The 12,407-nt window shown below is 47.8% G+C and overlaps 2 protein-coding genes across 2 annotated transcripts; one reads left to right on the top strand and one right to left on the bottom strand.

Annotated features, from left to right (window-relative positions):
* The first annotated feature begins 138 nt into the window (after positions 1–138).
* Positions 139–2,353, top strand: opn1sw1 (opsin 1 (cone pigments), short-wave-sensitive 1). Its single transcript, XM_062443485.1, has 5 exons — positions 139–478; positions 669–837; positions 921–1,086; positions 1,197–1,436; positions 2,252–2,353. The coding sequence occupies exons 1-5, from the start codon at positions 139–141 to the stop codon at positions 2,351–2,353; spliced, it is 1,017 nt and encodes a 338-aa protein (XP_062299469.1).
* A 904-nt stretch (positions 2,354–3,257) lies between these two features.
* Positions 3,258–12,407, bottom strand: calua (calumenin a). Its single transcript, XM_062443507.1, is given in 8 exon segments — positions 3,258–3,795; positions 3,888–4,067; positions 4,070–4,092; positions 6,774–6,824; positions 7,407–7,577; positions 7,647–7,840; positions 11,256–11,500; positions 12,320–12,407. Coding segments are annotated over 8 exon segments (1,008 nt in total). The 5' UTR covers positions 12,359–12,407; the 3' UTR covers positions 3,258–3,690.

The raw sequence follows: 12,407 nt of genomic DNA, 5'->3' as shown, positions 1-12,407 counted from the left end.
GTTAAGGAGTCAGAGGTTCTGATCCGGTTGGGATCAGGCTCTCCGTAAGCAGATTACCGGTTAATCCTGATCTGGGTCTAAGCCGTTTATGAGCGTATATAAAGGGTCTGCGGTCCGGTTCAGAGCAGAGCCGGCATCATGGGGAAATACTTCCACCTGTATGAGAACATCTCCAAGGTGAGTCCCTACGAGGGGCCGCAGTACTACCTGGCCCCCATGTGGGCCTTCTACACGCAGACCATCTTCATGGGCTTCGTGCTGTTTGCCGGTTTGCCGTTAAACCTCGTGGTCCTGCTGGCGGCCGCCAAGTACAAGAAGCTGCAGGCGCCTCTGAACTTCATCCTCATCAACATCTCCTTCGCCGGCTTCATCTTCGTCACCTTCTCCGTCAGCCAGGTGTTCGTCTCCACCATGAGAGGGTACTACTTCCTGGGTCCCACGCTCTGCGCCATGGAGTCCGCCATGGGGTCCATAGCAGGTACCGGGGGGGGGCAGAACTGGCACGCTGAAGGGTCCAATAGGGCCCACTGTCTTTACCTTCCTTCCTTCTTTCCTTCCTTCTTTCCTTCCTTCTTTCCTTCCTTCCTTCCTTCTTTCCTTCCTTCCTTCCTAATGGTCTGGCCCACTTCAGACCCCCCTGATGTAAACCCTGTGGTCTCTGGTCTCAGGTCTGGTCACGGCCTGGTCTCTGGCGGTCCTGTCCTTTGAGCGGTACCTGGTCATCTGTAAACCTTTTGGAGCCTTTAAGTTCAGCAGCAACCACGCTATGGGTGCGGTCGCCTTCACCTGGTTCATGGGGATCGGCTGTGCCATCCCGCCCTTCTTCGGCTGGAGCAGGTACTGACCCCTGACCCCTGACCCCTGAACCTTAACCCCAACCCTGCAGCAGGAGTCTGAGCTGTGGTTCTGCTGGTTCTCAGGTACATCCCTGAGGGTCTGGGCTGCTCCTGTGGACCGGACTGGTACACCCACAACGAGGAGTTCCACTGCAGCAGCTACACCAACTTCCTGATGGTGACGTGCTTCATCCTTCCGCTCAGCATCATCATCTTCTCCTACTCGCAGCTGCTGGGAGCTCTGCGCGCGGTGAGCCTCACGTGTACTGTTCTGTTGAGGTCCGGCTTCATGTGGACCCTGTGTTCTGGTGTTCTGGTGTTCTGGTGTCCTGCTTCATGTGTTCTGGTGTTCTGGTTCAGGTGGCGGCCCAGCAGACGGAGTCGGCCTCCACGCAGAAGGCGGAGAAGGAGGTGTCTCGGATGATCATCGTGATGGTGGGCTCCTTCATCACCTGCTACGGCCCGTACGCCATCGCCGCGCTCTACTTCGCCTACTCCACCGACGAGAACAAAGACTACCGGCTCGTCACCATCCCGGCCTTCTTCTCCAAAAGCTCCTGCGTGTACAACCCTCTGATCTACGCCTTCATGAACAAACAGGTGAGCCTCCGGTCCAAACACTGAACCCTGAACCCTCAGACCATCATGGGGTCCAGACCTCAGGAACTCCCTGAAGACCTCCTCTGTCTCACACTGACATCAGGTTCTGGTTTATTGTTCTTTATAATCACAGTCGGGTTTATTATCAGCGTGTTCAGACATACAGAGGAAAGGAGACGTTTGGATCAGAGTTAACATTAAAGTGAACAACAGATAAAACATTCAGCAAAAAGTTCTGTTAGGTTTGTATTTAACAGAACCAGAGAAAATAGAACAGTCAGTAAATAGCAGCAATTTCAGTCTGTGGGGGGGGGGGGGGGGGTCAGTCTGTGTGGGGGGGTCAGTCTGTGGGGGGGGGGGGGGGGTCAGTCAGTGGGGGGGGGGTCAGTCTGTGGGGGGGGTTCAGTCTGTGGGGGGGGGTCAGTCTGTGGGGGGGTCAGTCTGTGGGGGGGGGGTTCAGTCTGTGGGGGGGGGTCAGTCTGTGGGGGGGTCAGTCTGTGGGGGGGGTTCAGTCTGTGGGGGGGTCAGTCTTTATATTGTTTGATGTGTTTATGAGCCTTGAAGGTGCCTTTAAATCAAATGCATCATTATTATTATTATTTTTATTATAATAATAATAATTATTATTATTATTATAATTATTATAAGTATTATTATTATTATAATAATAATTATTATTATAATTATAATTATTATTATTACTATTATAATTATTATCATTATTATTATTATTATTATTACTATTATTATTATCATTATTATTATAATTATAATAATTGCCGTTGCGAGGAAGCTAACGTGCGCTCTCTCTGCAGTTTAACGCCTGCATCATGGAGATGGTGTTCGGGAAGACGATGGACGACGCATCCGAACTTTCTTCAAAGACTGAAGCGTCTTCAGTGTCCACAGCTTCTTAAGCTCAGGACAAACTAAAGGACTGTTTCACTGCTTCCTGCTGTAAATATGACAAATATGATGTATAGAACATTTCTGTTTAGATTAAAGGCAACAAAAATCTGAGCTTCCTTTAAAGCTTTCTTTCATTTAACCTCTTAATTAATGAAGTTATGAGCAGCACAGATCCCACAGAGACATGTCTGGGTCAGGGTCTGGGTCTGGGTCTGGGTCTGGGTCTGGGTCAGGGTCAGGGTCTGGGTCTGGGTCTGGGTCAGGGTCTGGGTCTGGTCTGGGTCTGGGTCAGGTCTGGGTCTGGGTCTGGGTCTGGGTCTGGGTCAGGGTCAGGGTCTGGGTCTGGGTCTGGGTCTGGGTCTGGTCTGGGTCTGGGTCAGGGTCAGGGTCTGGGTCAGGGTCAGGGTCTGGGTCAGGGTCAGGGTCAGGGTCAGGGTCTGGGTCTGGGTCTGGGTCAGGGTCTGGGTCTGGGTCTGGGTCTGGGTCTGGGTCAGGGTCTGGGTCTGGGTCTGGGTCTGGGTCTGGGTCAGGGTCAGGGTCTGGGTCTGGGTCTGGGTCTGGGTCTGGGTCTGGGTCAGGGTCAGGGTCAGGGTCTGGGTCTGGGTCTGGGTCTGGGTCTGGGTCTGGTATCAGGATCTGGGTCTGGGTCTGGGTCTGGGTCTGGGTCTGGGTCAGGGTCTGGGTCTGGGTCTGGGTCAGGGTCAGGGTCTGGGTCAGGTTCTGGGTCTCTGTGGTTCTGAGGTTAGAATGACGGGTTGTTTCCTTTACATGACATGAGTACACAGGCCTGGGCCTCATGCAGTCCACATGGAGTCAAACAACCAAAACATGAGTTACTTTCAACAGATATGTCCATATATCACCGCCTGGCTAGAAGATCAACTTCATTTCACTGAACACACGAAACATTCCTCAGATTTTAGTATTTTATTGAAAACAGGATGTAAAAGTTAAAGTTACAGCTTCAATCAGACTTTCTGTCTTTGTGCAAATTCAACACAATTTATCATTTTTTTTGGTTGTTTTTATTTTTGGAGTGATATAAAATGTAGAGTAACTCTTTTATTCTGAAAGCACAGAGTACTTCCTGTCATCCTGTAACTTTAGTCTGTAAACACACTGAAGGAAGCTGTGAAGCACCGGAGACGCAGAGACGGACAAAAAGCAACAAACACAGAAACACGGACGGATTCAAACGTCCTGAAAACAACTCGAAGCTTTTCCTGCTTTCTGACTCAACGTAACATAACTCCACATTTAAATTTACACCACCAGTTTTTTCCTCTTCTGCAGGTTTAAAAAATATTCTTCACAATAAATGTAACATGTAAAATCTGCAGCGAGTCTAAAACTCGTCGTGATGCATCAAAGCTTCTCCGAAGTCCGTCGCCTGGCTGCCGACGAAGATGTCGAACTTGTCGAGGATTTCCTCCTTGGTGAGCTTCCCGTCCTGCGGAGACAAACACAAGCTGTTATTATTCACGCTGCTGGGAGTCACATGTTCAGCTCTGCTCTGCTCTGATTGGCCGAGCTCTGACTGACCTGGTTGGCGTCGCTCTCGTGCACCAGGTGTTTGGCCTCGGCCTCGGCGTTGTCGTAGCCGGACGGAAGGATCCAGTCCAGAGTTTCCTCTCGGTCCATCTTCCCGTCTTTGTTCTTGTCTCTGAACTCAGAGAACTGTTCCCGCTCCGACGCCACCCAGTCAGGCTCCTCCCCTTCTGCTGGTCCTGGGTGGTGAACATGTCGCCTGCAGGGAGGGGGCACAACATTTAACCTCAACTCTCAAAGCTCGATCAGAGAGTCAAGGAAGGAAGGGAGGAAGGAAGGGAGGAAAAAGGAAAGAAGGAAGGGAGGAAGGAAGGAAGGATCACAGCATTTAACCTGAACTCTCAAAGGTCAGAGAGAAGGATCATTTTAACCTGACTGAAGTCCCGAGTCAAGGAAGGAAGGGAGGAAGGATGGAAAGAAGGAAGGGAGGAAGGAAGGAAGGAAGGGAGGAAGAAGGAAAGAAGGAAGGGAGGGAAGGAAGGAAGGAGGGATCACAACATTTAACCTGAACTCTCAAAGCTCGATCAGAGAGTCAAGGAAGGAAGGGAGGAAGGATGGAAGGAAGGAAGGAAGGAAGAAGGAAAGAAGGAAGGGAGGAAGGAAGGAAGGAAGGGTCACAACATTTAACCTGAACTCTCAAAGCTCGATCAGAGAGTCAAGGAAGGAAGGGAGGAAGGATGGAAGGAAGGAAGGAAGGAAGAAGGAAAGAAGGAAGGGAGGAAGGAAGGAAGGAAGGGTCACAACATTTAACCTGAACTCTCAAAGCTCGATCAGAGAGTCAAGGAAAGAAGGGAGGAAGGAAGGGAGGAAGAAGGAAAGAAGGAAGGGAGGAAGGAAGGAAGGAAGGGAGGAAGAAGGAAGGAAGGAAGGGAGGAAGGGAGGAAGGAAGGATGGAAGGAAGGAAGGATGGAAAGGAGGGACGAAGGAAGGGAGGAAAGGAAAGAAGGAAGGAAGGAAGGAGGATGGAAGGATGGAAGGAAGGAAGGAAAGAAGGAAGAGAGGAAGGAAGGGAGGAAGGAAGGAAGGGAGGAAAAAGGAAGGAAGGAAGGGAGGAAGGAAGGAAGGATGGAAGGAAGGGAGGAAGGATGGAAGGAAGGAAGGAAGGAAGTAAGGAAGGAAGGGAGGAAGGATGGAAGGAAGGAAAGAAGGAAGGAAGGAAGGAAGGAAGGAAGGAAGGGAGGAAGAAGGAAAGAAGGAAGGGAGGAAGGATGGAAGGAAGGAAGGAAGTAAGGAAGGAAGGGAGCTCAATGTGAGACTGTTAGTTCCCCTCATCATAGAGACACACACACACACACACACACACACACACACAGACACACACACACAGACACACACACACAGAGACACACACACACACACACACACACACACACACACAGACAGAGACACACACACACACACACACTGCTCTACAGGTGAGTGATGGATTATGTGGATCAGCTGACAGCACAGTTCAGTGATGTAATATAAACATGTTTCTACTGTTGTTCATCAGCTGGAGACGAGAGTCAGGCTCAGTGTTAGGGGTCAGGGGTCAGGGGTTAGATAGAGAGGAAGGGTTAGGGGTTAGATAGAGAGGAAGGGTCAGGGGTTAGATAGAGAGGAAGGGTCAGGGGTCAGGGGTTAGATAGAGAGGAAGGGTCAGGGGTTAGATAGAGAGGAAGGGGTCAGGGGTTAGATAGAGAGGAAGGGTCAGGGGTTAGATAGAGAGGAAGGGTTAGGGGTTAGGGTCAGGGGTTAGATAGAGAGGAAGGGTCAGGGGTCAGGGGTTAGATAGAGAGGAAGGGTCAGGGGTCAGGGGTCAGGGGTTAGATAGAGAGGAAGGGTCAGGGGTTAGATAGAGAGGAAGGGTTAGGGGTTAGGGTCAGGGGTTAGATAGAGAGGAAGGGTCAGGGGTCAGGGGTTAGATAGAGAGGAAGGGTCAGGGGTCAGGGGTCAGGGGGTCAGATAGAGAGGAAGGGTCAGGGGTTAGATAGAGAGAGGAAGGGTCAGGGGGTTAGATAGAGAGGAAGGGTTAGGGGTCAGGGGTTAGATAGAGAGGAAGGGTCAGGGGGTCAGGGGTTAGATAGAGAGGAAGGGTTAGGGGGTCAGGGGTTAGATAGAGAGGAAGGGTCAGGGGTCAGATAGAGAGGAAGGGTCAGGGGTTAGATAGAGAGAGGGAAGGGTCAGGGGTTAGATAGAGAGAGGAAGGGTCAGGGGTTAGATAGAGAGGAAGGGTTAGGGGTCAGGGGTTAGATAGAGAGGAAGGGTCAGGGGGTCAGGGGTTAGATAGAGAGGAAGGGTTAGGGGTCAGGGGTTAAATAGAGAGAGGAAGGGGTCAGGGGTTAGATAGAGAGGAAGGGTTAGGGGTTAGATAGAGAGGAAGGGTCAGGGGTTAGATAGAGAGGAAGGGTAAGGGGTCAGGGGTTAGATAGAGAGGAAGGGTCAGGGGTTAGATAGAGAGGAAGGGTCAGGGGTTAGATAGAGAGGAAGGGTTAGGGGTTAGGGTTAGGGGTTTAGATAGGGAGGAAGGGTCAGTGGTCAGATAGAGAGGAAGGGTTAGGGGTTAGGGGTCAGGGGGTTAGATAGAGAGGAAGGGTCAGGGGTTAGATAGAGAGGAAGGGTCAGGGGTCAGGGGTTAAATAGAGAGGAAGGGTCAGGGGTCAGATAGAGAGGAAGGGTCCAGGGGTTTAGATAGAGAGGAAGGGTCAGGGGTCAGGGGTTAGATAGAGAGGAAGGGTTAGGGGTCAGGGGTCAGGGGTTAGATAGAGAGGAAGGGTCAGGGGTTAGATAGAGAGGAAGGGTCAGAGGTCAGGGGTTAGATAGAGAGGAAGGGTCAGGGGTCAGGGGTTAGGGTCAGGGGTCAGAGGTCAGAGGTTCCTGAATAGTCGTGTTTCTTACCGATGTATTCCTTCAGGTCGATGAAGCCGTCGCCGTTCTTATCGATGTCTTCTGATCGTTTCCTGTGAACAGACGTTAAGAGTTTATAAGATCAGCTGGTCAGTGGATCACATGACGCAGTGATCAGCTGGTCAGTGGATCACATGACGCAGTGATCAGCTGGTCAGTGGATCACATGATGCAGTGATCAGCTGGTCAGTGGATCACATGATGCAGTGATCAGCTGGTCAGTGGATCACATGACGCAGTGACAGTGGATCACATGACGCAGTGACAGTGGATCACATGACGCAGTGATCAGTGGATCACATGACGCAGTGACAGTGGATCACATGACGCAGTGACAGTGGATCACATGACGCAGTGACAGTGGAATCACATGACGCAGTGACAGTGGATCACATGACGCAGTGATCAGTGGATCACATGACGCAGTGACAGTGGATCACATGACGCAGTGATCAGTGGATCACATGACGCAGTGACAGTGGATCACATGACGCAGTGATCAGTGGATCACATGATGCAGTGATCAGTGGATCACATGACGCAGTGACAGTGGATCACATGACGCAGTAACAGTGGATCACATGACGCAGTGACAGTGGATCACATGACGCAGTGACATCACACCCACCTGCACCACCACGTCTCTCATGTGTTCGTGGTCTTCAGGATGCAGGAAGGCAGCGAACTCGGCTCTGTCTGCCAGCAGGTCTGCGTTGCTGTCGGCCACCTTGAAGCGCCGCTCGTCCCTCGCCATCATGTGACCGTAGTCGAAGTGGGCGTCGGCCTGCGGGTCTTCTGTGGGAGGAAACCCGTCAGAGTCACAGAATCACAGACTTTACCACATAAAGGCGGGCGGGTGTTTACCCAGGTAAGTCCCGTATGTGACGTTCTTGTACTCGTCCCAGCTGATGCGTCCGTCGTGGTTCAGGTCGAAGTCGTGCCACTGCTGCTCCACGCTGCCGTGGATGTGCTTCTGATGAGCGCTGCGGATCCACAGCTTCAGCTCCTCCTCAGACACCAAGCCGTCCTCGTTACTGTCCATCTTCCCTACGATGATGCTGCAGGAACACGTTAAAGCTTCATCAACCTGTTAGTGTTATTATACTCACTGATCAGCTAACCCTAACCCTCTAACCACAATATAACACACACACACACACACACACACACACACACACACACACACACACACACACACACACACACACACACACACACATCTAGATATTAAACCACAAACTCAACTTCAAGGTTCAAAAAGGAGAACATATCTGAACTTTTCCACAACGTTAAGAAGTTTTTTCAGATTCTTAAACCTTCATTATTCATTCATTCATCAACCTGTCAATCACCACGTAGCCACGCCCTAATGCATACCCTGCTTTATCGTCACATATAAAATCAGGGAGGCCAAAATGTCCCAAATGAACATCATACTGCATTGAAGAAGGCTTTAAACTAGCGATTGAGACCATAAACACATTTTGAAAACGTTTACTGAGGTTAGAAATCAAGTGAGAAGTTGGTGAATTCTCCCATTGACTTGTATAGAGACGGAAGTCCTTTTGACACCAAAACGGTCGTCCCCTGGTGGCCTTATGATAGAATGCAGTTTTAAATTACTTCCTGGTTGGCCTCATTTCAGAGGACCTGAACTCCCCACCTGGGTTAGACAGTAAAACTTGCAGGATTCAACAGTGAAAGGCAGAAAAGCAGGTTTGAGACTCAAACAAAACATTTTCCACTGACAGAGAAGTGTTTTAGAAACATGCAGATCAGAGTCGGGCAGATAGAGGCTGACTTTCATAGTTTACATTAAAACTCTATAAATAACAAAATAAGAACAAAGTTCCTGTGAATCTAATGTAATCTTTAACCCTCCATTCAAACTGTCTTCTTTAGTCCAATAAACCTCCAGAAATAAGTTTCATACGTTAAGCTCAACCACTTTTGTCAGAGGAAGAGAAACACTGAGTTGATGTTATTTATATGTTTTATCTTAAATGAATTACAATAAATAAAGTTTCCACTGCGCTGATGAACTGCTGACAGAGGAAACGTGTTATAAACATTATATCAACATTATACAGCTCTGTGTTAAAGTGTGAGGCTTCACACAGAACATACAGGTTAAAGTAATATTAATGATTAAATGTTATTATTGAGGCTCCGTTCAGGTTCCTGCTGGACGTTACTCTGTAGAAGCTGGTTTCTTTCTGGTTTAACACAGAAACACATTTCCTGTATTATCTGCTTATATTCTAATAAAGAGACTGATAATAATTATATATGATTATTATAGTATTAATACAACAGATCATCTAAAGAGCACAGTGATGTTGATCAGGGCTATGAGGTGAATCAGCTGATAGACTGAGTGTTGTTAGCAGTGTAGCGCCCTCTGCTGGTGGTTATAACACCTCAGTATGATCAGAGACACATCAGCTGACTTTAGTTTAGAAACGTTTCTTTTCTCACCAGAATAAACACAATAAATAAACACAATGAAATCTTCTCTTTGGGGACAGTTGGTGACTAAAGACACACAGAGGCGTTTCTCTTTGTTTTAACGTCTATATTTTCATAAATCAACAGTTTAAACCTGTTCAGGTGTGTCTGTTTTTACTAAACTGTGGAATTTAAATCAACTTTGAGCCCAGTGTGAGCGGTTGAGCTCGTCACACCGGTTCTACATCCTGCTGTCGGTTCCTGGAAATATGAAACTCACTATTTCCTCTTAATGTGCACAAAGAAAACAAGCTGATTCACTCATAGGCAGTTATTAACGGACGGCTGCACCAGACCCTGAACTCACCACAGTTATGACCAGACCCTGAACTCATCACAGTTATAACCAGACCCTGAACTCATCACAGTTATAACCAGACCCTGAACTCACCACAGTTATGACCAGACCCTGAACTCATCACAGTTATAACCAGACCCTGAACTCATCACAGTTATAACCAGACCCTGAACTCACCACAGTTATGACCAGACCCTGAACTCATCACAGTTATGACCAGACCCTGAACTCACCACAGTTATGACCAGACCCTGAACTCATCACAGTTATAACCAGACCCTGAACTCACCACAGTTATGACCAGACCCTGAACTCATCACAGTTATAACCAGACCCTGAACTCATCACAGTTATAACCAGACCCTGAACTCACCACAGCTATGACCAGACCCTGAACTCACCACAGTTATAACCAGACCCTGAACACATCACCAGTTATAACCAGACCCTGAACTCACCACAGCAATGACCAGACCCTGAACTCATCACAGTTATAACCAGACCCTGAACTCACCACCAGTTATGACCAGACCCTGAACTCACCACAGTTATGTCCAGACCCTGAACTCACCACAGTTATGACCAGACCCTGAACTCACTACAGTTATAACCAGACCCTGAACTCACCACCAGTTATAACCAGACCCTGAACTCACCACAGCAATGACCAGACCCTGAACTCACCACAGTTATGACCAGACCCTGAACTCACCACAGTTATGACCAGACCCTGAACTCACCACAGTTATGACCAGACCCTGAACTCATCACAGTAATGACCAGACCCTGAACTCACCACAGTTATGACCAGACCCTGAACTCACCACAGTTATGACCAGACCCTGAACTCACCACAGTTATGACCAGACCCTGAACTCACCACAGTTATGACCAGACCCTGAACTCATCACAGTTATGACCAGACCCTGAACTCACCACAGTTATGACCAGACCCTGAACTCATCACAGTTATGACCAGACCCTGAACTCACCACAGTTATGACCAGACCCTGAACTCACCACAGTTATGACCAGACCCTGAACTCATCACAGTTATGACCAGACCCTGAACTCACCACAGTTATGACCAGACCCTGAACTCATCACAGTTATGACCAGACCCTGAACTCACCACAGTTATGACCAGACCCTGAACTCATCACAGTTATGACCAGACGCTGAACTCACCACCAGTTATGACCAGACCCTGAACTCACCACAGTAATGACCAGACCCTGAACTCACCACAGTTATGACCAGACCCTGAACTCATCACAGTTATGACCAGACCCTGAACTCATCACAGTTATGACCAGACCCTGAACTCACCACAGTTATGACCAGACCCTGAACTCACCACCAGTTATGACCAGACCCTGAACTCACCACAGTAATGACCAGACCCTGAACTCACCACAGTAATGACCAGACCCTGAACTCACCACAGTTATGACCAGACCCTGAACACATCACCAGTAATAACCAGACCCTGAACTCACCACAGTTATGACCAGACCCTGAACTCACCACAGTTATGACCAGACCCTGAACTCACCACAGTTATGACCAGACCCTGAACTCACCACAGTAATGACCAGACCCTGAACTCACCACAGTAATGACCAGACCCTGAACTCATCACAGTTATGACCAGACCCTGAACTCACCCCAGGCGGCGCCGGCTCTCTTCAGGCGACAGGTTTTCGAAGGTCTTGGCTTCGTCTTGTCCCAGGAAGGCTTCGTGGTCGTAGTCGTGGTTCTTGGCGTCGTCGTGCTCCAGGCTGCTCAGAGGCTCCTCGTGATGAACGCGATCTTTCTTGGTCTCCGTCGGTTTGCTGCTGCCGTAAACGACGCAGAGCACGAAGCACATGAGCAGAGGACGGATCATCCTGAGAGAGATTCTACCGAAGAGCTGAAGACAGAAAACATCAGAACGTTTTATGACTTTAAAAACTTTAACTCTTTATGTTTCTGATCCATATGTCACATTTACTGATGTTTATGTTCCACAGCAGAACATTAAATCATAAACACATATTATTATTTAACCCTAATAAAAAACACAAGTTAAATATTTAAACCTGACGTGTGATGACTTCACTACTTCCCTTATTGAAATGCTTTCCTTTGTGCAGCTGGTGTGTATACATTTATATATCCATATTATATCTATCTTTATATAATATATATTATATCTATCTATATATAATATATATTATATCTATATATACTTAACACATATAGAGGATGTTGTGAAACCATCGTTCACTTTCAGTAAATGAATAAATCATTATTCTCATTTTAGAAAACAGAAGATCAAACTTAGACAAACATCATGTTAACATGAATTATTAAATATAATGATTAATGAAGGTTACAGAGTCACACTTCCTGTATATCTGGTTGTATTAAACAGACTGATACATAATTATATATTATTATTATTATTATTATTATTATGTATTGATAAAACATCTAACAGTAACACTTTTACAGTATAAATATATTATAAATAGTTTGTTCACTGTGATCTAACATCTGTGGTTTATTATAAGAGAATAATAAAGAATATGAGCAGTATGTAATGATGTCATATCTATAACCTATAACCTATAATCTATAATCTATAACCTGTAATCTATAATCTATAATCTATAACCTGTAACCTCTAACCTCTAACCTCTAACCCTGCAGCAGCAGAGAGCAGCTCGGAGGATCAGCAGAGTCTCACCTGTCCGGTACCGAACACCTGGCCGCTGTAACGGGACATTCACGCGCCGGCTCTCAGCTCACCGTCTGTATACCGAGCACCCCCCTCC

Source organism: Scomber scombrus, chromosome 22, assembly GCF_963691925.1.
Source record: "Scomber scombrus chromosome 22, fScoSco1.1, whole genome shotgun sequence".
Lineage (NCBI taxonomy): Eukaryota > Metazoa > Chordata > Actinopteri > Scombriformes > Scombridae > Scomber > Scomber scombrus.
The sequence above is the reverse complement of the archived record's forward strand: the minus strand, read 5'-3'. Positions and strand labels throughout refer to the sequence as shown.